This window comes from Kogia breviceps, chromosome 1 (genome assembly GCF_026419965.1).
Source record: "Kogia breviceps isolate mKogBre1 chromosome 1, mKogBre1 haplotype 1, whole genome shotgun sequence".
NCBI classification, from domain to species: Eukaryota; Metazoa; Chordata; class Mammalia; order Artiodactyla; family Physeteridae; genus Kogia; species Kogia breviceps.
In genome coordinates, this window is record NC_081310.1 from 114,970,923 (window position 1) to 114,997,316 (window position 26,394).

The 26,394-nt window shown below is 44.5% G+C and overlaps 1 protein-coding gene and 1 long non-coding RNA gene across 2 annotated transcripts; one reads left to right on the forward strand and one right to left on the reverse strand.

The window, feature by feature from the left end:
* Window positions 1-1,445: 1,445 nt before the first annotated feature.
* On the reverse strand, window positions 1,446-5,771 carry LAMTOR5 (late endosomal/lysosomal adaptor, MAPK and MTOR activator 5). Its single transcript, XM_059055700.2, has 4 exons — window positions 5,661-5,771; window positions 4,733-4,794; window positions 2,705-2,822; window positions 1,446-1,774 (listed from the first exon to the last, which is right to left on the reverse strand). Exons 1-4 carry the CDS (start codon window positions 5,693-5,695, stop codon window positions 1,714-1,716), a joined length of 276 nt encoding a protein of 91 aa, XP_058911683.1. The 5' UTR covers window positions 5,696-5,771; the 3' UTR covers window positions 1,446-1,713.
* Window positions 5,772-5,869: 98 nt separating this feature from the next.
* LOC131751869 (uncharacterized) lies at window positions 5,870-22,979 on the forward strand. The gene is made up of 3 exons (XR_010841983.1): window positions 5,870-6,194; window positions 18,361-18,664; window positions 19,295-22,979. It is a non-coding gene; the product is annotated as an uncharacterized lncRNA (long non-coding RNA).
* The last annotated feature ends 3,415 nt before the right edge of the window (window positions 22,980-26,394 follow it).

Genomic DNA, 26,394 nt, shown 5'->3' on the forward strand with positions numbered 1-26,394 from the left:
TGCATTCAAATTCAACAAAATGAAGTATTTTGGATCTTCTTATGCACCATTCTGTTGAGAATGATTAAGGCTGAAGAGAAGATAATGTCCTATACTTTCAAACTGGTAGATTTTCTTCTGGCCAAACATACCTACTTCTGTAGTAGTCTGGCTGTTAAAAGTAAGGCTCTGACTTGGAGGCTTGGGTCCAAATGGTGACTCTGCTAACTCCTTAGCCTTAGTTACACAAATGCAAAATGGGACAAATTAGAGTACCTACCATACAGGGGGTTTTTTTGACAACTATTTATGAAACTTTTATGCTTCCCTGTAATATTAGAAGTTTGTCAAGTTTAAAAAAAAAAAATTCCTACTGCTATCTTCATTACAACACATTGAATTCAGGAAAAATTCTTTGCAGATTTGTTATCCTTTTGTTACATTGTATTCAATATTTTGTATTTATTTAGTTCTGCTCAATTTTTAATCCTTAAGAGTTTAAACTTTTTCTCCACATAGGTTTTTTTTCATCCTTTATTAATTCCTAAATGCATTATTGTTTTTGTTGCTATTGCAAATGTTTTCTTTTCTATTTTGAGGTATAGAAGAATCTTTTTCATTTTTGTAAGTTGATCTTCATCTTGTAATTCTGCTGAATTTTTTATTAGTTCAGGTGGTGTTTTTATTAGTTCATGTTTTTTAATTAAAACTGTTTTATTGTGGTAAAATACATACAACATAAAATTTACTATCTTAACCATTTTTTTATCTTAACCATTTTTTTTTAAAAATCTTAACCATTTTTAAGTGTACAGTTTAGCGGTATTAAATATATTCATATTATTGTTGCCACCATCACCACCATCCATCTCTAGAACTCTTTCCATCTTGTAAAACTGAAACTCTTTACCCATTAAACAGTAGTTCCCCATTTTTTCCCCTCACCCTAGCAACCACCATTCTATCTCTATGAATTTGACTGCTCTAGGTACCTCATATAGGTGGAATCATACAGGATTTGTCTTTTTGTGACTGGCTTATTTTACTTAGCATAATGTCCTCTAGAGTCCTCCATGCTGTAGCATGTGTCAAAATCTCTTTTTTAACACTGAATAATATTCCATGGTATGTATATACATTTTGTTTATCCATTCACCCATCGACAGACATTTGAGTTGCTTCCACCTCTTTGTTATTGAGAACCCATATAGGGTTGTTAACGAGAACTGAATGTGTTCCTGGCATATAGTAAGTACTTACGATATCTACTATTATGTTTTTATTATGGGGTAGGAGTATGCTTGACTTTATATATCCATGGATGTTTCTGTGAGAATCTATGTATTTCAGGAGCTTCCGAAAACAGAATGGTTTGGAGCAGTTACCTTTTTAAGAAAAATTACAATTTGATAATTGAAAAAATAAACATTTGATAAGAGTTTAAAGAATTCAGAAAAGATCCAAGCTTTCCTCCAACCAGTTTTATTAAACATAACAAAATTCTGTATACAAAGTGACCTAAACTTGCTTCAAAACATACTTCCCTTAACTAGTATTTTGATAAGTCAATCCACAGAGTGTCAAAAAGCAGCTTATTCTAAAATTAATAGAAGAGTGCCCAATGCACTTTACATGAATGGCCTAATTACTGGAACTCTAATAGCTCTATAAGATAATTAACATAAGGTATGATTGAGTCCCCATGACAAGCTGCTGGAGAACTGATACAAGATGTCAAGAGGCCATTTTGTGCACTGCCACTGTGATGCCATCGTGTTTCTGGATCATAATGTTCCTGAAAGGCAAAGTGGAAGATATTCAGTGAATTGTTGCAAGTGGGAGTCAATGTAAGATTAAAGATGCTGTTTGGTTTAGGACACAACTAAAAAAATAATACTTAGTTTTCTATGTATGAAAGCAATATCTTAAACACAATAAAACATTTGGGAAATACAGAAAAAGTATAAAATATAAAAATGAAATTAATTCTATAATCCTATCACTCAAAGACAACCACTATTAATATTTTCCTTTTTTAATCTGCATGTATACCATATATACATTTTTTCTCACTACAGAACTGTGATCATAATGTGGATAGTTTATTTATTTAAAATTTTTATTTATTTATGTTTGGCTGTGTTGGGTCTTAGTTGCAGCACAGTGGGATCTTTCATTGTAGCACGAAGGTTCTTCGTTGTGGCACATGGGCTCTCTGGTTGTGGTACGTGGGCTCAGTAGTTGCAGTGTGCAGGCTTAGTTGCTCCGCGGCATGTGGGATCTTTGTTTCCTGACCGGGGATCGAACCCTCGTCCCCTGCATTGAAAGGCGGATTCTTAACCACTGGACCACCAGGGAAGTTCCTGTGCATAGTTTTGCTTTTTTCATTTACTATTATTCGGAGGACTCTCACTTGGAATGTCTTTGGTATTTCTATTACTACAGATATTGTTTCTGTTCTTTGTTTAGTCTTCCTCTGTTATTTATTGCTTCTTTTATTGATAGTTCATGACGACTCTTACTCTTCATTTAAATGTCTTTGTGGTGTGAAACCACATTAGCTTTAGAGATCAATCCATCTGCTCCTGTGGTCCAAAGGGTGGAACCTTCCTCCAAGTACTTTGAGAAATCACTGATGAACACAGGGCAAGCCCCAGTCAAGTTTCCCAGGGATTGATTTTTCTGAATGAAAAGGAAAGGAAGGGATCTGCTGCCATCTACTCACCCATTATCTGATTCTAGACACACCACAGGAATATCAGTGGGGTCTGAGGTTAGCTTAGCTGCTTGCTGGGCTAAAACAGATATCACCCCAGCATGCTCATCTGACAGGGTTCCGCGGCCTGGAAGACAGAGATGATATCACGCTGCCTGACTGTCCAAAAATGAGTATAGAGGTATAGTAGAACTGAATTGAATGATTCACAAAAAGAAGGTTCAGCTCATGGTCTCTTAGGTTAGGTACTGACATAAAATGATTCTGCCCTGACACTCAGTGGTTACATCAGTGAGAAAGCCAATAACAGCTTTTAAGTCAGTAAAAGGCCGTAACACTCAATTTTCCAAGTCATTCCCATCACCATCTCTAAACACCTTCTCAAGCATATAAGGAAGCTGTAATTCAAGACAATCTGAAAGCAAACTGAAACGAAGAAGAAATTCAGAGGTGAGACTGACAAAAACCAGTAAGGGCAAGAGACTTGTTGAAACTAATTAATTCCTCATGGAAAATCTGATTTCTGTTTACTGAGATCAACCTCAAAGGATATAAAGATCTTTATTCAGGAATTTGGCTGTAAGATCACCTTAACAGCATGTATAAATATTCTGTGAGCAATTATTTCCACTAGAATAAACTGGTTTTTCAAATAGCAACAGAATTGGCCTTTTACTAATGTTTGTTTTAGCCTGTAGATAATAACTAAATCTTGGATGTCAGGTACAAAACGTAATTACTAAGTTTACAATATCTTTATATAAAGGCAACACAAGCCCATCTGCCTGAAACTAACTCAGGTAATAGACATGCCAAAATGGCAGAGTTGATGGATTTACTGTTGTTACATAAAACATTAACTGGACACACAGTGCAGTCTTTTGGGCCTTGAAGTTTTCTTGAAGGAATACATTTAGCTTTACATTTCCGCACTTGAATTTCAGCCTTTCCTTAGTGAGCCTGGCAAGTGCCTCAAAAAAAATCTGCCTTTTTTCTTACAACTAAACTGATTTGTGTGTAAAACCTGAGTTACAGACTACCTCCTTCAATTACCCTCCCAGCAAAAATTCAGAGCTTTAAAAAGTCCTGCAGTACAGAGGTGTAAGGAGCAAGGTGTCCTGGGTTTACTAGTTCTGACATTACTTAGCTGAAGGCTTCCATTATTTACCTTTCTGGATTTATTTTCTCATCAGTAATTGTTACCATTTATTGAGCATTATGTCTGGGTTCTGTGCTGAGTGTTTTACATACATAATTTTATAGTATTCTGATTAAGAGGCTTCAGAGCCAGACTCAAAGCCTAGCCCAACCACTTACTAGCTGTATGACCTTAGGCAAGTTAGTCAACCTCTGTGCCTCCATTTCTTTATCTGCCTAACAGCGTTGTCATGAGGATTAAATGACTTAGTATACACAAAGCACTTAGAACAGTGCCTGGCACATAGTAAGAGCTCAGTAAACGCAATTCCATAATAATAATTATTATTAAGCAACAACTCAGTAAAGAAACTGAGGCTCAGAAAGGTTCTTTTTGGTTCAAGTTGACACCACTAGAAAATGGAAGAGCAAGGGGTTGAAGCTAGGTGTGTCCAACCCTGCAGCCCCCATTTTTACTACCTACTTACTCAAGTGAAGTTGGACTAAAAAGTACCACCACCCATCTAGCAGGGTTACTGTGAAAATTAGAGATAATGTATACAAAGCTTCACAGTCCCACCAAATGGCATAAATTCAATAAATGGTAACTGCTGTCATTATCTGAAGTCCTTTCTAGACCCAATTTAAAATGATTCAAATACTACTTTAGTAGAAACGACTCTGTAGTGCTAGAACTGCAAGGAACATTTATAAACACCAATTGAGAAGTTTCAATTTCCTAAGTTTGTTATTTGGGGATGATCTATCTCTATGCTTGCAAAAGTCCCCAGAAAGTGGCAGGATAACAGGAAATAAAAACTAGAGAATAATAGCACACTAGGCTCCCAGTCAACATCAAATGCTGTGCAATCCACCAAAGGGTTGATGTGAAATACTTACAGCCCAAATTGAGTCCTTGTGAATCTGTGCACAGGACTCCAACAATGGATGGATTCTTCATTCTAATTCCAGGAACGCAGGAAGAAGAAAGCAAATGATGTGGGAAAATGAATTTAAATAATTATAACACAAATATGCCCTCTCTGTACCAGGAATTGTTGTAGTACTTTATAAATCAGTGTTAAATCTTTTTTCACTATCGCCCACCCCTGCCCCAAGAAAAATTAAATTACAATTAACTGATTTAAATTAAATAGTTAAACCAGTTTCTGTCTCATGAGAAAAAAGGCCGTGCCAGGAACTGTTGAGCTCTGGAGGGCCACAAACATTGCAATAGTTGGGATTTTGCTGCCTTCGTTAAAAATGCACATTTTAACATACTAACTCACTTGAAACAACTGTTGAAAAACTCTTTAAGTAACGCGGGCTGCCTCCTGGAGGGGTAGTGGGAAGCTGAGGGGCACTGATGCGAGGGAGGTGTTTCCCTGTACGCCTTCTTGTATTTTTCCAACTTTGGATTTTACGCAGATATTCGAAAAATTTAACGGATGCCTTTCAGCAAGTAACTGGTTACACCCGGAAGGGAAGGAAATACGAGTGTGTGTTTATGTTTATAAGGCAGGGCTCTGCAGAAGTGGTACTTCCTTCCCCCAAACGAACCCGGTTCCTAAAACTCCCGAAGAACGACCCTGTCCAGACAGACAATTTCAGCACGAGTCGGGTTTGGGCTCGGGCCGCGGAGACCCGCTCGGGAGGGAGTGTGCGGAGCCCCGGCGGGATTTAATTCCGGGTCATTTCGCACCCACCCCGGAGGCCCCGGGACAGGGCGTGCCCAAGACGCCCGGCCGGCGCTCGCAGCTCGCGCCCTCTGTCCCGTTCAAATCCCCCAGCCGCGACCCCAGGACAGGCCGACGAGAATACTACTCACGTGTCCTCCAAGTGCTGCTCTAAAGTTGCCTCCATCCCGCCGCGAGTCGCCTCCTTCTTCGCCGCTGGTCTCGGGTGCCCCTCGGTCGTTCACATGACGCGAGCGGGCCGTGGGCAGGAACGGTGCCTCCAAAGGGACAAACTTCGCGGCGCAGCCTTCGCGTTGTGTCCAGGATGACATCTTTACGCGCCCGGCGTCGCGAGCCGGGCGGAGGTTCTGCTGCCTGTGCAACAGGCGAGGGGACGGCGCGAAATGCCGCCGCGGGAGGGAGGTCTGCAGTCGTCCCTCGGAGCCGGCCTGCTGGCCTTTCCCTTTGTCTCCTGCATACAGACCTTTGGATTCCAATTCCACCAAGAAGTCGGGCCAGACCCTGTTGAAGTTTTACAATAACCCGGCCGGTCCGACGGGGTCTCATCCAGGCGGTGGGGCAGAGAGAGACAAGAGAGACACAGGACCCCGGTGAAGGGTCCCCAGGCTTGTAGGGGAAAAGACTGGACACAGGGACTAGAGGACGAGATGGAACAATGCTAATAGGTATGGGGAGAGTGTCGGGATTTTAACGAAAAGGTTGGTTCTTCCCCTTTGGCTAGGGCTTGGGAAAGAACGTGTTACTTGTGATAAAGACTAGGTAGGACTACTTAAAAATAATCTTTAAAAAAGTTAATTATAAAAGCAGTTTTAAAAATAAGGAAAGAAAGCCCACCCATAGCCTCTGTCCAGAGATGACTATTAATGCCTTGGAGAATATTCTTTCAGCCAATTGTCTTTGCAGATGTATGCTTTTAATGTTGTTTCTTTTTTAAGCAAAATTGACACACATACTGGACATACAATTCTGTAGCTGACCCTTTTCACAGAATTTAGCATAAATGTCTTTTCATGTCAGTAAGTATTCATTTACACAACCTCTCTAACACTTACAAAATAGTCCATATTATAACTGTTATTTAATTGATTTAACCAACCCATATCAATGTGCAGTTAGGTTGCTTATAGTTTTATTGTTATTTTGGGTTCTTTGGCTATTACAAGTGCTGGATGAATATCCTTATAGCCAAATATTTGTGCAGTTTAAAATTTTCCTTATGAGTTACTAGAATGGAATTATTGGGTCAAAGGATATTGACATTTTTAAGGCTTCTAAAATACACTTAAAAATTGCCCCGCAGAAAGGTGGTAACAGTTTACACTCAGACTGGTAGCATTTTGATGAAAATGGGAGTATGTCCAGAGGTCACCCATCCCCCATAAGCCAATACCCACTCCCTGTGCTTAAGTCCTCCTAACGTCACTCCTGGATCTACCTTTTCTCCAACCCTCTCACCTCCAGCTTTTACTCACAGCCCACCTTCTGTTCTGGGGCCCAGCTTCAAGGCTTCTCTCGACTTGAATTCACAGTCCCTCTTCATTCCCTAGCTGTGATGGTGAGGAACTTGCAGCTGCTTTAAAATTCCAGTCTTGAATATTGTAATTCAGGAGTTTTAGACTCCTGCCCTAGAGAAATGATTTATATTAACCTCGGGGTCACATAATATGGGCCATTTAAATTTTAGAAAAAGCTGTTTAAAACTACCCTTAAAAGATAGCATCAGAAAATGTGAGGAGCTGTCCTGCTTGCTGCTGAAGTCCTGCCCCAGGCAGCTCGGCACCACAGTACCGCCCCCTTGTGGTCCCAATGTGGTGTAAGCTTTGCTGGACTGGGGCATCTCAGCTCTGGCTTTCTAACCCTCTGGGCGGTGCCGTCCAATAGCAATGGAATGTGAGCCACAGCTGTAATTTTAAATGGCCTGGTAGCCACGCTAAAAAAAGTAAAATAGGTGAAGTTAATTTTAATAATATATTTTATTTATCCAAATACTATGTCCAAAATATTATCATTTCAACATGTAATCAATTTAAAAAATACAGAGATGTTTTGCATTCCCCTGCCCACCCCCGGACTAAGTCTTCAAAATCTGGTGTATATTTTACACTGACAGCGTGTTTCAATTCAGACTAGCCACATTTCAAATGCTCAATAGCTATGTGTGTGATGGGTGGCTACCATTGGTTAATGCAGCTCTAGGATATCTCTGATTATCTCAAAGCCAGATCAGTGATTATAGGATTCCTCGGAAAAGCTGGTGATCACTTTTTACGCTGCTAAGGAAGGCCTCCGAAGAGAAAATGAGCATGTAGGAAGAGGATGACCAATGGCTCAAACATCCTTGTTGCTCTGGAGGTGGGAAGGCAGGCTATTCCACACCACCGCCTCTTTCTGTGTCCTCTTGCTGTTTTGTCCCTGCAGAAGGAGCGGTGGCTTATATAAGCTGGGGACGTGCTGTGGGCTGGAGTGATGGTTAGTTGGACAAGGTATCTGACCCCTAATTGTTTTCTACTTCAGCTTGTGGGGTATTTGGTGATTCTTTGTTCTCAGTTTTGAGTACTGATAACCATTTTGGGTGTGACAGGAGAAGTCCCAGGACACCCATATCAGCATACTTGCCTCATTGCTTTGTAATTTTTTATATGTTTACTTTTCAAGACAGAAAGGGCGTTTTCTCCATTTCTGCATCCTGAGTGCTGCAGAGCACAATAGGACTCCAGTAATATTTACTGAAGAATCTTGATTGGTTTTTTGCGAAAAAGACTCTGTGTTATGTAAAGAAGCTTTAAGTCCTCAACTTTAACCTCCTTTATCCTCTTCTCCCTCCCCCCTCCATAAACAAGCTCTTGGAAAATGGAAATCCCAAGAGGGTGCTGCAGAGATTGCCCATGCCCACATGTCCTGACTGGGAAGGGTGAGATGAGAAGCTGGGTGGTGTGAACCAGACCTTGTAGGTCATCTCACCGCTGTTGGCCTGAGACCCTAAGTGCTCTTCTTTGACCTATCAGGAGCAGAATCCTCAGGGCAGGGGCAGTCCATTTAAAAAGTGACACTCTAGTAGAGGGTGTAGCCCTTCCCTGGGTGCAGAGGGCCCTGCTGTGCCAGGGCCAGCCCCCTTGGTCACTCTTTCAAGTGCTTAGGGTCGGTCGCAGGCCTGCAGTGGAATGAGCCTGAAGCTGGGCTGGGAACGAGCTCTCACATGCCACCAGGGGGCACCAAGGCCATGGAAAACTCTGCTCAGGCTGGAGGATCCTAAGTGAGTTACAGGGACCCAGAGCCTCCTGAGCTGGTACAGCTTGCTGAGGACAGCACAAGGCTAGCTTAGTGGCCTCGGAGTCAGGCAGTGTAGAATTGGATCCTGGCTAAGCCACTGCCTACCCATGTGACCCCCAAGCCTCAGGGGCTCATCTGTGACATGGTAACACTATTACCTGCCTCATCAGGTTATGGGGAGGATGATATGAGATTTTTCATGTAAGAGGGCCCGTGCATTGTGGGAGTCAGTCAATAAGGTTTGCTAAATCTCAGTAAGAAGACCCATTTGTCTCCTCAAGTTGCTCGCAGTCTAGGCGAGGACACACATGAGCAAATAACTAACAGTTCAAAAAAAATAAGAGCCGAATGACCACTACAGACCTCAAGCAATCTAGTGTTCATGTGGGTGTGAGGTCGCAGGGCTGCATTTAAATGAGATGATGAAATATTTTTTATTATACTTTTCTAGGGTGTGTAAAATTAATAAAACCGTGAGAAAAAAAAAATCACCTAAAATCCTAGCCCTAACCCTAATGACATGAATGTGAAAAACTAAATGGAATAGGATGGGATTTGGAAGGTGGAGATGGGGAAAGGCATGTCACAAGGTTCACAGGAATCCTGCCAGCCAAAGCCTCTCACTCCACATGAGCTACTGGATAGGACACTGGGGTGCAGACCCCTGTCTTCCGATTGTGGACACTGCCTGAGAGCTGAGTCCTAGATCCAAAGCCTAACTCCTGATAGTAATAAGAGCAGTAATACCCTTAGCAGTTCATACCCATGGAGTGACAGCTGCGTGCCAGGCATTTCACAGGTCTTATTAGTCCTGAGAACCTTTTTGAAGTAGCTATTGTCACTGTCCTCACTGAAGAGTTAAAAACAACTGGGCTTCCCTGGTGGCACAGTGGTTGAGAGTCCACCTGCCGATGCAGGGGACACGGGATCGTGCCCCGGTCCGGGAAGATCCCACATGCCGCAGAGCGGCTGGGCCTGTGAGCCATGGCCGCTGAGCCTGTGCTCCGCAACGGGAGAGGCCACAATAGTGAGAGGCCGGCATACTGAAAAAAAAAAAAAAAAAAAAAAAAGAGTTAAAAAAACTTCCTGAGGCTCAGAAGATCAATCCTTGCTCAGGATCAACCAGCTTGTGAGTGGTGGAGCCTCACCATTAACCTGCCCCCTGTGTTGCCTCAACTTCTCTTACTTCATCAGCAACACAATGCCAGTGACGTGAGAGGGTTCTGGAGGCCCAGGCCAGCTCTCTTATTCTCTAGAGAAGAAATCTGAGGCTCAGAGAGGGGAAGTGGCTAATTTAGAACTTGAACATGGAATACTTAACCCTCCATGCAGTGTTCTAACTACATTGTGTTGCTACAGGTTGTCTTAGAGCTTTAGTTAAACCAATTTTAGAGACACTCATGTTGAATTGTGTCTCCCCAGAATTCATATGTTGAAGTCCTAGCCCTCAGTGCTTCAGAATGTCCCCTTATTTGGAAACAGGGTCTTTACAGAGGTAATCAAGTTAAAATGAGTTTATTAGGGTGGGCCCTAATTCGATATGACTGGTGTCCTTATAAAAAGAAATTTGGACACAGACATTCGTAGAGGGAAGACAATGTGAAAAGACAGAGGGAGAAGACAGCCATCTCCAAGCCAAAGAGAGAGGCCTGGAGCAGATCCCTCCCTCACAGCCCTCAGAAGGACACCTTGATTTTGAACATCTAGACTCCAGAACTGTGAGGCAATAACTTTTTGTTGTTTAAGCCATTCAGTTTGTGGTACTGTGTTATGACAGCCCTGGGAAACCAATATAATCATATATCCATAAAGTCTACAAGTCAATGTCTGTGATCAAAGGCGTTTGGCAGCCCTTAATTATAGCGAAACTGGTTGGGAGGCTCACTCTCTCAGAGGCAAAAGGATAGAGCAGATAATCATTCCAGCTTGCTCCCAGCCTTGATACTTGGCTAACTAAGATGTTTTTCTTGCATTGGCCAACAGTGGTGGCATGACCCATTTCACTGTGGCCTTCTAGAGCCTGTTTTATATCTCCCTGAGCCTGGCCTATAAAAGGTGCTCAATAAATGTGTGCAGAGGGAATAGTGGGAATATAGGCTTCTGGCCACTCTGGTCCAAGCCTCTCCAAGCAATGGGTTGGGCAGGGGAGTAGGGTACAGGCTATCAGTGGATGGAAGTGGAAATTGAGCACTGCCTCCTAAAGTTTATAGCTAAGCCCCAATTTTGGAAGACACAAGCAAAATATATTTTAGATGGCTCAGGGTGTACCAAGGACATTTCAGTTTAGGAAGCTATTTTCCTGCTGCTTTATTACTTTTGCTGCTGAGGATAGATGAGATGTAGACTTCCATATCCAAGTCTTCATTAGATGCCCAGTTAATGCAGCCATGACAAATGGGAATGAAACCCTTATGAATAAAAAAAAAGATCAGCCCAGTATAAAAAATTGTAGACTAGAGAAAAGGAAATTTAGAGGAGCTGATAAAATACCCTATCCTTAATTAGACTGTCTGCATCACCTATCAAATCAGCCTTAATGCCACGATTTATTGGCCCTTGGGATTGTGTAAATGAAATAAGTGCTTGAAAATGAATGGGAAAGAAATTACCTGTATTAAAATGTGTTTGCAGTGCTGACCTGCACACTGATGCTTTTTGTTAAACGCAGGCTTTCAGCTTCTTTGGCTACCCCTCACTGTCTACCCAGTATGGACTCCCTTAGCCCCTGGGGAGTTTCAGAAAACATGCTTGTGGGGTAACAATGTGTTTCCTTGTCAGTCATCTCTGCCACTGTCCCCGAAAAATCCTTCTTGGGCAGTGAAATATCTTTGTGTCTTTATTTCAGCATCTACGAACTTAGTGAAGTGTTACTGGTCCTTAGCTCAGAGCAGAGGATGTCGTGAAGACAAGATAACCCACCTAGTTCTGCACATCCTGCCATGAAGAGCAGAGGAATCTCTTGGAATCTGAATTTAGCTTCAGGAGCTTACCTATTGTTACAACACTGAATTACCCTCTTGTAAGACCTTGGACAAGTCCTCTAATGCCTTGATATCTCAGATTTTTTTTCAATTCTCCCTGAAGATAAGAATAGTATCCACCTCATAGCGGTGGTGTGGGAACTCCATGAGACGATGCATGTGAAGCCCCTCACACGGTCTCTGGGGCCATGGCAGACAGTGAACAGGTGAGAGCTGCTATTGTTGCCAGGACCTCAGGAAATGATAGCTGAGGCAAAGTTGAACTAGACTGTCATTCAGGGCTCTTAGATGCAAGCAACAGAAGCCGACTTTGGCTTATAGAGTAGGAAAGGACATTTTAAAATGACACTAGGTAGCTCACGATTACCCAATTGTTGGGAGGGCTGGAGAGCTCAGTCTAAGCTTCCAGTGACAAAGCTCTGAGCCCACCATGCCACCCCTGCCACGACAGCTTGCAGCACCAAGGCCATTACTGTGGCAGGAACCTAACCCTATACCTGCTATGCCCCCGAAGCCAGACCCCTCTGCTGCTGTCCTTGCCAGCGAAGTGGAATTTTCCCAGAGCCTCTGAATTGAAGTCTTGTGTGGGTAAGTTTAAGCGATGCAGCCTGGATCACATCCCTGGCTTTAGTTGCAAAGGAGGCTGAAGAGGAAATGTTTGCTTTCTATATCTGTTCTGCAAGTGCCTGAGCAAAGCTAAGGCATTCACCTGGGGCTCGGCAGCAAGAGAGAATTTCAAGTGTCTTCTACAGGGAGGGGTCTTCCTTCTTTGCATGAGGGAGAGCTCTTAGGTGAGGCACCCACAGCTCCTTCCATACCTCAGAGAGCAACTTTACTGGGCAAAGTTCCATGCCCTGGGAAGGGGAGGGGAGAGCTATCTGCCCTTTCTTCTGCTTGAGTATAAGAATATGGAATTCTAGAGGTTGGTCATTTTGCTTTGTGCTTCTAGAGATAAGGACCATAAAATGCATCTCAGGGTATGTATATCCGCTAGCTTCGTGCTGTGTCCTCACTGTAGATCTGTAGTTGCATTTTTTAAAATCGATTTCTCACTCCTAGTTTGCCAAATTCCATGTGGGTAATAGTAATAAATCAGGCAGAGCTTCCTCACTCAAGGAGTTTATGTTCTATACAGTAAATAAGCTAGAGATCATGGAAAGAAAAAAAAAACAAGTTTTATTTTGGGTAAGAGAAACTGTTCGAACCAATGATCATTACCAACAACAACCTGAGTGTCTGGCCCAGCCCCGAGTCTGGGGCCACATTGTAAGGAAAGGACTCAGTGGGGCAGGCAGAGCTGCTTCTGGGAGGGAGAAGATGCACGAACGAGTGAGCGAGAGAGAGAAGGATGAAAAGAGAAACACCAAACCCTCAAGGTCGAGGGCTTATCAGAACTTGAGTGTGTTGTCCTTGCCCTCCACGGTCCCTAGGAAAGCATCTAACACACAGAAAGTAGATGTTCTGTTAGGCGGGGAATCCCTTTGAAAATCTCAGGAAAGTGACCCTCTGCAACCCTTCATCTGTCCATTATTCTAGCTCCTAAGGAACCAGTAGAAAGTGGGGGGCAGGGGCGCAATCACAGTGTCAAAAGCAGTGAAGGCAGTGGACAGTCTTCCTAACTTACCTGACTGAAAATGGATTTCATCTCTCTAGGCCTCAGTTTTAATATCTGTGAACTTGGTTGGTTTCTCACTCAAGAACATTGCATTTACTCTTGTACTTAAAGATAAAAAATTAACATTTACAAAGCACATCTCTTCACACACATTATCTCTTGTTAATTCCACAGTCATCCCATCAGGGATCTCCATCCTCATTTTGTGGATGAAGTAACTGAGGTCTGGAGAGGTCTATAGCTTGTCAAGGTCGTAGAACTTGAGAGGGTCCGTGGCTTTGGGACTCCAGGGCTAGGGCCGGCCAGTCTCCAGGATGTAGATCCCAGGTGAATCAGTCTCTCTGCAATTGTCTCCTCAACCAGTCTAGACAACACAGGTCTGTGAGCCAGACCCAGAAAGTGGCCAGAGGCTGCTGTCTCCCCATCTCCCCTCCCAGCAGTGGGAGGACTTGTCTTGTGCCTTTAGACACCAGGAGTAAATCAATTGCCACATTAATTCTGGGCCGTCAGCATTTCCCCCAGGAGAAAGTCAGAGTCAGGGAGACTAATGTCTCATTGATCTTTCCAATTGCCAAAGGGGAAGGGAGATGAATGTAATCCCATCTGTCAAGGTGGAGAAGGGCCCATCTGAAAGCAGGCTGGATTACTTTAAGGAGGTAACAGTTTATCACTCTCTGGACAAGCAAATATGAAAGTAGGACAGCCTTCTCTATGAGTTGGTAGAAACATTGGTCAGCAAAGAGAAGGCCTGGGGAAATGAGTGGCATGATCTCTGGCCTTTGTTCCATTTGTCCTTCCCCTAGGACTTTGTGTTCTTTGTGTACACACAACCGCACAGGTGGGACAAAACCCACCCCTGACCCCCAAGAAATAGTTAACATTTGTTGAGGATTGAGTATTGCCAGGTGCTGTACTAAGTGTTTTATATTTACTATCGAGCAGCTTTCTGAGGTGTTATTATGAGCACCATTTTACGGATGTGGAAACTGAGGCTCAGAGAGGTTGAGTGAGTTGCCCAAGGTCACTGAGCTAGTGAAGGGTGAAATCAGGTGGAGGCTGGCTCACCCTGAGCCTGCCCTCAACCACTCACAGAACACACTGGTTACCCAGCCAGGAAAGTAGCCCAGCAGCCCTGCTTCGAGATCACTGAGTCTTCACTCACTCCTTCCTTGGTCAGCCCCTTAGGGGGCCCTGCTGACCCCAGTGGGGAGGTGTCTTTACCAGTGGTAGAGGCTGAGCCAAGTCTGAGGGGCTGGGATGCCTGGAGGCCTCAGTCATGGTGTCTGGACAGCTGAGGCTCTGGGAGCGGGGTAGAGGAGCGGGCAAGCCCAAGGCCATGGGTCTCAGCAGCACGCAAGGCACAGGCTCTGCTGAGGCTCCTCTGGGTTACCGCTGTGCATGGGTTCCCGCTGTGCATGGGTTCCCGTGGAGGAGGGGGAGGTCAGCGACAGCCTCTCAGCAAGCCAGAAGCTGGGACATCCAGTGTCAAGCCACCGTACAGGCTGCTGTGGCAGCCGAGAGCCTGAGGAAATACCACGGCCATGGGCTAGGGAGCTCAGGTGGGAATGGCCTGGGGGCCGCGACAATGTGATTTCAAAAACCCAAGGAGGAATGTGCACACCTGAGATCCTCAGGGAACACAAGTCTCAGCGTTAAATTCAAGTGGGGCAGAAGTACCCTGCAGAGTAAAGATCCCCAAAGAGAGGGGCTTTGCCGCCAGCCGTGGCTGGGGACACTCTGCCAAGGCAAAGGTCACTTGAGGGCGGCAGTTCTTATCCTCTGTGGCCAGAAGTTAAGGTTTCTAATTAATACCACTTTGGATCCGACAGAGGTGGCTGCTCCGTCCCGGGCTTGTTTGTGGTTTATCCCTGTGATTTTTGATGCTGGTAACATTTAGAGTCTGTCAGGGAGATATTTCATGGGTGCCCCATGTGGGGGGATGGAGACAGCCAGGAAATGCAATTCCCTACTTAAGGCAGAATCAGAGATGAATCTAAAGTATGGATGGAAAGGCCTAGGCCCTTTCTAGCCTCTTGTCAGGTAGGGGAAGGGGGTGCGGTGGAGGTGGGGCCTTGAGAGGAAGGCACTGACCTGGAGCTGTAGCAGGGACCTGTCGTGAAGAGAAATGACATATGAAAGAGGCAAGAAGCTTTTTTTCCCCTGTGGCTTTCTCATGAAAAGTGTCATATCTGTGTTGGCCAATAGACTTTGCTGGCTAAGACACACAAGAAAGGAAGCAAACAGGAAGGAAAACACTCTTCCTGCTGTTTCTGTGGTCTTTAATGTTCGCTCCAAACCGCCATGTCTATCTGCCAAAAGTCTACCCATTAATCATAAGGCTGATTTCAAAAGTGAAAAGGTGTTTGAATCCCTCGATTAGAAATGATCTTCACCCTGACACCCACAGCACTTTGTATGTTACTGTCAAAGCATAATGTTCAAACATTTAAAAACATGGCTCTCATAAAATATGGAATGGGCAGGTGTCAAAGATTTAGTAATTCATGAATGAGGGAACCAATAAGATGGCAAAGCTGGTTCAAAGAGCATTTTGAGGAACTGGGTATTTATAAGCACTTAAAAGGAGATGTTCAAGTAAGATATCGAGGTTAAGAACAAAACTGGTTGCCCTCACATGTATGGTCAAATGATTTTTGGCAAGCATGCCAAGACCATTCAATGGGGAAAAGATGGTCTTTTTTAACAAATGGTGCTGGGAAAGTGGAACACCCATGTGTAAAAGAATGAAGTTGAATTCTTACCTTATACCATGTACTAAAGTTAACTCAAAGCAGAGCAAAAGACCTAAATGGAAAAGCTAAAGCTATCAAACTCAGAAGAAAACATAAGGGAAAAACTTCATGACATTGGATTTGGCAATGATTTCTTGCATATGACACCAAAAGCACAGGAAGCAAAAGAAAAAAAAACAGATAAATTGGACTATATCAAAATTAAAAACTTTTGTGCATGGAAGCACACTATCAACAGAGTGAAAAGACAGCCCATGGAATGGGAGAAAACATTTGCAAATCATGTATCAGATAAGGGGTTAATATCCAGAATATATAAAAGAACTCCTACAGCTCAACAACAAGAAATCCAAACAGCCTGATTTAAAAAATGGGCATAGGACTTGAATTGACATTTCTCCAAAGAAGATATACAAATGGCCAATAAGCATATGAAAAGATGCTCAACATCACTAATCACTGGGGAAGTACAAATCAAAACCATAATGAGATACCTTATACCCATTAGAATAAAAAAACCAAAAAGTAGCAAGTGTTGGGAAGGATCCGGAGAAATTGGAACCTTTGTGCACTGTTGGTGGGAATGTAAAACAGGACAGCCACTGTGGAAAACAGTATGGTAGTTTCACAAAAAATTAGATGTAGAGTTATTATATGATCCATCAATTCCACTTCTGGATATATATCCAAGAACTGAAAGCAGAGTCTCAACAGATGTTTGAACACCCAAGTTTATACGAGTATTATTCACAATAGCCAAAAGGTGGAAGCAGCCCAAGTGTCCATGGACAGACGAATGGATGAGCAAAATGTGGTGTATATGTACAATGAAATATGATTCAGCCTTAAAAAGGAAAGAAACTCTGACACATGCTACAATATGAATGAAACTTAAGGACATTATACTAAGTGAAAGAAACCAGTCTCATGGGCAAGTACTGCATGATTCCACTAATATGAGATATGTAGCATAGTCAAATTCATAGAGACTGAAAGCAGACTTTGGTTGCCAGGTGCTGGTGGGAGGGGAGAATGGGGAGTTATGTTTAATGGGTGTAGAGTGTCAGTGTTGCAGGATGAAAAGAGTCCTTGAGATGGATGGCGGTGATGGTTGCACAATGTGAATACAGTTAATGACACAACTGTACACTTAAAAATGGTTAAGATGGTAAAATTTTATGTTATGTGTATTTTACCCCAATTAAAAACAAAACAACTGGTTAATGTCTTACAAGGCAGTTAAAAAAAATCAGTCTTTAATGTTATGCTTTTTATTGAATAGACATTATTTATATCTTTACTGGACATGATCTACAAGTTAACATGTAACTTCAGAGTCTGAGCCCTTAATTAATGGTAAATAGCCATTAAACAAAGATACCTTCCCCTGGGTGATTAAATAATCCTTGGGTGGACTTGCGGAACAATGACTAAATGATGTTGGAAGGACTTAACTGTCCTCTTGTGGCCTTATTTCCAGGTTTTGAATTATTAGTATTATTTCTAAACATCACAGTCATGTACATCCTTGCTTTTCCCACCAGTCCCTCGAGGGTAGGGGCTCTGTCTTATTCAGCTTTGCCTTCTCACTGTGTGCTCTGGTTTGCTGAATGGAACTGAAGAAGGACCAATGGGATAGAGCCACTTGGGAGCAGAAGACCTGCGTTTAACTGTGTCTGTGACCATGACCGTAGTCTCACCCATCAAATGAGGACATGGCACCTGCGTCCTGGGTGCAATGCTGGGCACTGGGGGTGCTGTCTAATCTCAGGGTTTCCTTCCAGCTCTAAAATGCTCAGATCCTAGTTTGGTCATCATCACACAAGAAAAGATGCAAACACATAAGTGAAACATATAATGAACACACACAAGAGCCTTTTTCAGGTGCACATAATACACAGAAGCATTTTTTTCTAGCTTTTCTTAGAAGAGCCATCCTTGATGCCACGTGATGTCTGCGGCCCTGGCTCCTGGGTTGGGAGGTGCACAAAGATGTGCTGTTTGTAGCTTTGCTAGAGAGGGAAGAGCTACAGTTTGCTGGAGGCAGGAGCACCTCCTCCCAGCAGCTGGGGGGGCCTGGGTCAGCAGGCCTCAGAGGGACAGTACCCGACCTCCAAGGCTGCTCTTGAGAAAGGAATTATATTGTCTTATACTGCTGTTTTCAATTAATTTCTTGACAGATTCTGGCTGTTCCTCTTCTTGTTTTTCTTAGGACAGGAGGACTCCTGGTGATTTATTAAGAAGGTGAAATTATGTGCCCAGTTGGGAACTCTGGGGAGCTCTCGCTGAAATTAACTCGAGCATTTTGGAGCCAGATTTACACGGCAGAATGGACCTGGGACTCTGCTCCTTTTGGCAGAAGCTGCTGGGCCACTGGATGATCTTTCCCTGTTGCACAATGTCCCTAAAGCCCTTGGAGCCATGCTCAGCCCCATCCTGGCATCCCCCGTGTCCCTCGTGCCTCTGCCATGGAGGTCCAGCCACTTTACTTGGCTGTGGGTCTCATCAACTTGCAGGTGAATCCATTTATTCCCCCTCCCAGCCTGGCTTGGCCCCCTACTCATAAGCACTTACACAGTATTTCACAAAGAAAATGTCTGCTGGCTGTGTCCCAGACTCTTGAAAGTCAGCTCACATTAGTCATGGCCATGGATGCGGCTGGAATCTTGCTGACCAGGTCCCAAAGGTCTCTGCTGGCCTGCACTCCCCATGCTTGGGTTAGAGGCAATGCAGAGGGTTTGGATGGTGAGTGTGGGCACCTCCCAGCTGCACCATTTCCTGGCATCCACCAGGCTGCCTCACGTCCACTCTAGACCCTCGGTCTCAGCAGAGGAAACCAAAAAACTCCCCCCTAGCACCGCAATCATCTTTTGCTGGCTGCTAAGCACCCTTGCTCTGAAAACAATAACCAACCACCATAAAAACAGTAGGTCTGTCTTCTCTGTCTAATCATGTACTGTGTAGGTGCTTTAGGGAGAGCACCAGAGGCCAGGGAGGATAATTTGTCCAAGGACACCAGCTAAAATGGGACGGCATGAGGATTATTATTAGTTCTAAATAATTCCAATACTCATGTTCTTTTTTATTTTTCCCTTTCCCACCCTTTTATAATACTAAAATAACATTTACTTCATTTTCTATTACAGAAAGAACATGGGCGCAAATAGAAAACAGAAACTGTAGAAAGTATGAAGACAAAAGAACCACCAAGACAAATAAACCAAACCCAGGGTCATTAGCAGTTCCTCCTTGCCAAGATAAAATGTGAACATTTTAGTTCTTTTCTTTTCCATCTTCTTCTTTGTGTGTGCCCATGCATTCTCTCTCTCTCTCTCTCTCTCTCTCTCTCTCTCTCATACACACACACACGTGTTAAATGGGGATTACATTGCATATTCTTTTTTGTTTCCAGCTTTTTCCACTTAGCCATATAATGTTAACATTTCCCCACATCTATAAACGAGCTTCAGTCCTGAGCTCATTAACTCATCCAAGGCATGTTCTGCCCAACTTTGTTTTCTTCTGTGTCCAGTCATATGCCTCCTCTCTGAGCCTTTTCCAGAAGATTGAGCTTGTTGGTACCGAGGGCCTTGCTTTGCAAGTGACACATACTCCTTTAGTCTGTAAATCTATCGAACTGTATTCAGGATGGGCCTGTTATCTTGTTCAAATCCTATGAGAGAGAGAGAGAGAGAGCACCTTTCCTACAAGGACGCTCCAAGGCTGTGTGCACACCCCTCTGTCCATACTGGATTTGGAACCAGAATAGCAAGAGCAGAGAATGGGGCACAGCCTCGTTAGGATGGCTGACCCCCTTCCAGCCACTCCAGTCCTGTTTCCTGAAGGGAAATAGTTGTTGGCCTCAGGGAAAGAATTCTCAAACGACTGTTGCATGGACGTGGTAGGAACTGTTGACCTTGAGACCTGAACATGCTAGGTCTTATTTTCAGCTGAAATGAACCACTAACTGAGGGAAAAGAAGAGTATTTCTCTTTGTGGTGCATCCTCTGAGCCTACGGGAATCATCTTGGCCCGTGTGTATGTGTCACCTCGCCTCCGCCCAGGGAGGCCACCTCCCTAGAAAGGACAGGCAGTCCAGGAGGCAAGTTTCCTGGGCAGCCTTTCCAAGGCTCAGCCCTGACCTCTTTGGCAAAAGGTGTTTTGTTTGTTTCTTTGTTTGTTTTAAGCGGTTTATTTCATGAACCACTAGAGCTGGGGAAAATGTTGATGAGTCATAACCCCATTCCCAGCACCAACAATCTATAGCTCTCAAAGGAAGAACTGTAATTCCAACTTGTTGACCTGAACCAGGAGGCTAAATGCACTGCTAGAATTTATTTCTGTGATTAGAGACTAAAACACAACTGGGGCCTCCTACTAGGAGTTGAAACTCCCTTGATCCTGAGCCTTTGGCTGTTTTCTCATTGATATTTTCCAGGATAAATCCAGTATAAATGGATTATTTCTGAATAGAATCCCGTGATTAGAAAATACATGGCACGTGTGCCAACAGTTTCCCATCCTGTATGCATGACAGACATCACCAATCAGTGCTGGCACTCTCTCCCACGGAGCCCAGAGATGACTTCAGACCCAGTCTCAACACATTCCTCTAGGCAGCCATTATAATCAATCAGCATTGGTGTATGGAATGAAATCATTTGACTTTCCTGAATTAGTTTATAATCATAGGCAGGATTTCCTTTTTTGTTTGTTTGTTTTTCCCAATAAAAATGAGGGCAGAGTATGGAGGTTCCTTAAAAAACTAAAAACAGATTTGCCATATGATACAGCAATCCCACTCCTGGGCATGTATCCGGAGAAAAGTCTAATTCAAAAAGGTACATGTACCCCAATGTTCATAACAGCGCTATTTACAATAACCAAGACATGGAAGCAACCTAAATGTCCATCAACAGATGAATGGATAAAGAAGATGTTTGATATGTATACAATGGACTATTAGCCATTAAAAAAAATGAAATAATGCCATTTGAGGTGACATGAATGGACCTAAAGATGATCATGCTAAGTGAAGAAAATCAGAAAGAGAAAGACAAATATCAGATGATATCACTTATATGTAGAATCTAAAATATGGTACAAATGAACTTACTTACAAAAGAGAAACAGATGCACAGATGTAGAAAACAAATTTATGGTTATCAAAGGGGAAAGAGTAGGGAGGGATAAATTAGGAGCTTGGGATTAACAGATACACACTACTATATATAAAATAGATAAACAACAGGGTCCTACTGTATAGCACAGGGAACTATATTCGCCATCCTGTAGTAAACCATAATGGAAAAGGATATGAAAAAGAATATGTATACACTTTGCTGTACATCAGAAACTAACACAGAAAGGTGGAGGAAATTGGGTTAAGGAGAGCCACGCATCTTTTTCTGCTCCTACCATTTTCTGATTTAAGACTTAATATGACTCTTCTCACGTTGCCACAGGCAGCCTCTGTTCCTGCCTGTTCCTAATACAGCCCTAGGACTTTTTCCATTTCTAGGCAGGGCAGCTTGAAGTGGGGCTGGGGTTTCCTTCTTCCTGAGGGTAGGCAAGGGGCAGAGCTCTGTCCCTGGTGATTTGCAGCCGGCCCATGCCCTCGGGTCGAGTAGTGACCCCTGGCTGGCTGTGCTTCCCAAGATCCCCTATTTTAAAAGGATTCAACTGTGCCGCTCCATACCCTGCTGATCTCAAGATGTTCTCAAGAAAAGTTATGTTCAGTCGCTAACTCTTAAATGAGAAAAAAAAATAGAGGGAAGTAGAAAATGTCCCTTGGCTGAAGAGGGTCCCCAATATGCCACCAAGAGAATTATTTGTTTTTAATTTAACTGCTTTTATTTAATGAAATATTTCAACATGGGTTGAAGAATAATATTAAAACAATCACCCATATACTCTCTGTGGCTTCAGAAATTGAAGGATTATTCTTTAATGAGAAGAGAGTAATGCAGGACCTGAACTGGGCCAGGGGCCCCCCAGTGCTCTCCAGGAGGATGCAGCTGACTTATTTCAGTGGGAAATTGGCCAGCTCAGATTTATGACCCAATATAGAGCAGCTTCCATTTATTGTCTTGTTCAGTCAGCACTGGCTGGAAATGATACCTGCTTCCTTTCTGTGAGGCCCTGCCTCTGTGTCCTGACGGGCTGCGCGGGCAGGTGTCTCCTGTAGCTGTCTGCTCTGATGCTTCGTCATCGCCGTGTTTGGACCATCCTGAGTTTTTACTTTCTACGTGTTTCCATGGCTCATCCTGTGTGAGGGATTGGGGAGCTCACTCTTTTCCAGGGACTGGTAAACAACCATTTGCTTTCTCACGGCAACTCACAGACCACAGCCTTTTGGGTTTTTAATGGCAGAGCACAGAGCGGGCAGGAGGGCTGTGTTGGGTCTTGCGCTTACATTAGCTCTTCCAGGTGGATGGGTTCCTATTAGGAGAAGATGAATTGTTTCATTTTTTCTTTTTCGTGTTTTTGCCCTCACCAGGGACCTGGACTTTGCATCCCAGCCAGGTGGGTTGGGACCTTGCTAGCATTTGCAAGTACAAAAGCTGCACTCAAAGAAGCTTTTCACAGTACTTATTATTATAACGACAATCTGTATGATGCTTAGTAACCTTCCCTCTGCAGCAGTCCACATCTGACTATGTTCTTCTCCTCTCAAAACACTTCAGTGGTCCCCATTGCCTTGAACTTGATTAAAAGTCCAAGTTTGGGCACTCAGTTCCTTCATGAGCTCCTGCCTGCTTTCCCACTGAATCTGGTCTCTCACTCCTTCTTGCATTGAATTTTTAACTATATTTAAAAAAACTTTAAACTAAACACTCAACTGAGTTCATTTCTGCATATTCCCCTGCACGCTCCCCCTCCCTCCAAAATCAGGCTCTGCTCATTCCCAGGATGCTTTTCAACTTCCCTCACCTTCCAACCTGCCTAATACCCACCCCCACCCCGCCCTGGCCCCCATCCCACTAACAACGGTCTGCGCTCAGTGAGGCCATGTGGACGGCTCTGTTGTGGGGAACTGTCACGCTTACCCTAGTGGCCATCTCTCCGAGCACAGATCAGAGCCTCTAGTCTTGAGCACAGTGCCCGTCACATGGTAATCCTATTGCACAATAACCAATATCAAGGCTGCAAAGAACAAAGAACTTTATTTGGGGTCTTAAGAATTGCAATTTGGGAGACAGATTTGGGTAAAACTGAAAAAGTGTTCTGGGGAAAAAAAGCAATCAAGGGCTTATAAAGGCAAAAGCCATGAGGCTGCCTTCTGACACAAGAAAGGAAATATTTGTCCTTCAGGGATAGACCATTACGAGTTGTTTTAGGGTAAGTGTCTGATAAACATCTTGAGTTTCTGGCAGAAGTTCTGGATGTCTTTGTCAGGACACTAAGTGGTCAAAAAGTCAGCTTCCACCCAGGCTGGGACGTGCATAAGTCACACTTCCTCAGAGGCCTCCTGGCTCTGTTTTAGAGAGCTCTCTTACCAAAACCGACTCCAGTTTGATTTCCTTTTCACAATCCCTAGTAGGTGTCCATCAACTGGACACAAGGTCTTGGGGTCATTCCTCAGCCTGAGATCCTGACTCCAACCCCAGGTGGTCTTCTACCTTCTGCTGGAGCCCACTGACCAGCCCCCCAGTTCTCAGAAGCAGATTCTTCAGTGTTTTGACTTAGTCACTCAACCCACGAGGACTGAGTAGGTTTCAGCCTAGTTGGGCTGGGGGGTGGGGACAAAGGTGCTCACACTTTGACGGGAGCCACGTGGAAACAGTGACAACAAAATCCAGTGAGAGAGGTTGAGGGATAAGTGCTGAGGAGTCCAGAGGAGGACGCTGCCCACTCTCTGGTTGCTCCTTCCCAGCCCCCTTCCCTGGGCTCCTTCCTCAACCTCCCCCAGGTCCCCAGTCTCTCTGCCCCTACTACACATTCTCTAGGAAATGGTGGCCACACCAAAGGCCACACCTTTCCACTGATGACTCCTAAGTATTCAGACCCAACCTCTCGGTGAGGATCAGAGAGGTTCAGTGACTTGGCCGAGGCCACACAGTGACGAGCAGCAGAGATGGGGCTTGCTCTCAGGCAGAGCACTGCACCCCTCGAATCTGCTCTTTCCTTCTCAGGTCCACTCCCCCACTTCTTGGCCTTGCTTTGCATCCTGGAGGCTGACCTGGGGAATGGCATCCATGGGCTCCTGTGCTGGCTGGTCTCCAGTTCGCTTTGGCTAGTAGGGCCCTCACACCACTGGAGGAAAGGAAGAAAATGGAACTAGGCATTTATTCCTTTGGCATGCTCCCGGTGAGGTCACCTGGGTTGGCAGTCCCTTGGCCAAAAGGTTGCAGAACCTCTCAAGAGAACTCCTCTACATGGCTCTCTCCTTCTGGTCTATGCAACTGTCTTCTCCCTTGTCTTCTGGCCTGGAACTCCTCCTGCCCTCTGCCATTACCAGCCCCAGGTTGCTGCACTAGCCCTTGTCTTTCCCCTACACCAAGCCCACACACACGTTTATGAGAAAACTCTCCCTGCACTATCCTAATTTGAGTCCCTCCCCATTTCTTGTGGGGACCCTGACAGATGCGTGTTCCTTCTCCTGCACACCCTGAATTGGTGAATTACATCGACTCCTACACAGTTCTCCAAACCTCCATCATCTGCTACTCTTCCTCCCCCTTCATCCTACTCTCACGCCCACAAGTTTCTCAAGTCTGTCCCATGGTCCCACCCCACCTCTGCCACCTAAGGCTGGGCTCTCTCCACTCTCACCCCATCTACTGACATAGCCTCCTGGTTGACAGAGCATCTCCACACTTGACTCCGCTCATCCATCTCGTCCTTGCTGAAGATTCCTTCAAACATAATAGTTCTTCATCATCCACAGGAAGAAATCTCCCTGCATCAACCTGCCTGGCCAGGCTCCAGCCCCACCCCTGCTGCCCTTCATTTCCAGTCCATATCCCTGTGCACTGCCCTCAAATGCACTGGGCTCTGTCTGTCTTTCTGCCTTCATAAACATGACTTATTCTGGCTGGAGTTTCTTCTCTCATGTCTGTTGAGTGAACTCCACTCAACCTCTGGCTCCAGCACCCCCTCCTCCAAGGGGCCTGTTCATTTGGCCGCCGCTGAACCTAGTGCTTTGATGATCGCCTGTCCATTTCCTGGAATGGATCGTCTGTTTGCCCACCAGCTTCTCCACCTGATGTATGGCAGAGCAGGAGTTGAATCCAAGAGCTGATTCCCAAGCTTACATCCTTTCCACCACCCTGTACCCTGCTCCCCACAAGAATAGCTACTTCGTGGGGTTATTGGGGATAATGCCTGACACACAGCAGGAGCTCAATACATACTGTTATGAATGAGAGACCAGGCTGGGAGTCCCCCTATCTCATCTATCTCTTATTTTCTGTGCATCTCCTGGTCCTTCTGGCCTCCTGCCTCCCACACCTAAAGTACTTTTCTGAACAAATTGCTGAGCCTCTAGTCAGAGATGAAGCTCTGTCAGGAAGATTGGATACTGGGCCAGCTGTCAGGAAGCCTGGCTTGTCAGGTCCGAAATTGAAAATGTTAGTGATGGGCAACCCTTCGGGTGAGTGAGTGAGTGTGTGTGTGTGTGTGTGTGTGTGTGTGTGTGTGTGTGTGTGCATCAACATGCTGAGGCGGTGCTATCCATCAGGGGCAGGAAGATGGATCTTGCCCCCCAGCAGTCTTGCCTAGCTGCTGGCCTCCCTCGACTCTAGCTCTAAATTCCTACTTTCTTTGGAAATCCCACATGGCTCCTTCCCAGAACCAGAAAAATTATTTTTCTTTCTTTCTGAAATAGGGCACCTTAATTCCATGACTCTACTTGCCTAGCACTGAGAGACCTCGACCACCTCCAATGTTTTGTTATATTGTGGTGGAATTTCATTTTTAGGGGAAACCCCTACAGTTCAGCCTGTAGAAGCTGAAGGAAAGAGCAGATAGCCGGTCATTATGGGGACATAGGGAATTACAGGGCTCCTTCTCCTGCTTAGTGGGGATGTAGTTGATGAAAGGGACAACTGTTATTAACCTCATCTCCTCTCTCCTCCCAAATACCAAGAACAGAGAGGAGCTGCTTCCTGAGCTCAGCCTTGCTGCTCGCACACCAGAGCCCATCCCCTTAGAGACCTGCATTTGCCAGGCTGGGCTGTTGGGTGGAGCGAGGGGAGATCGTGCCTTCCTCCCTCTTTTCTGATGTTCCTCACAAGCATCAGTA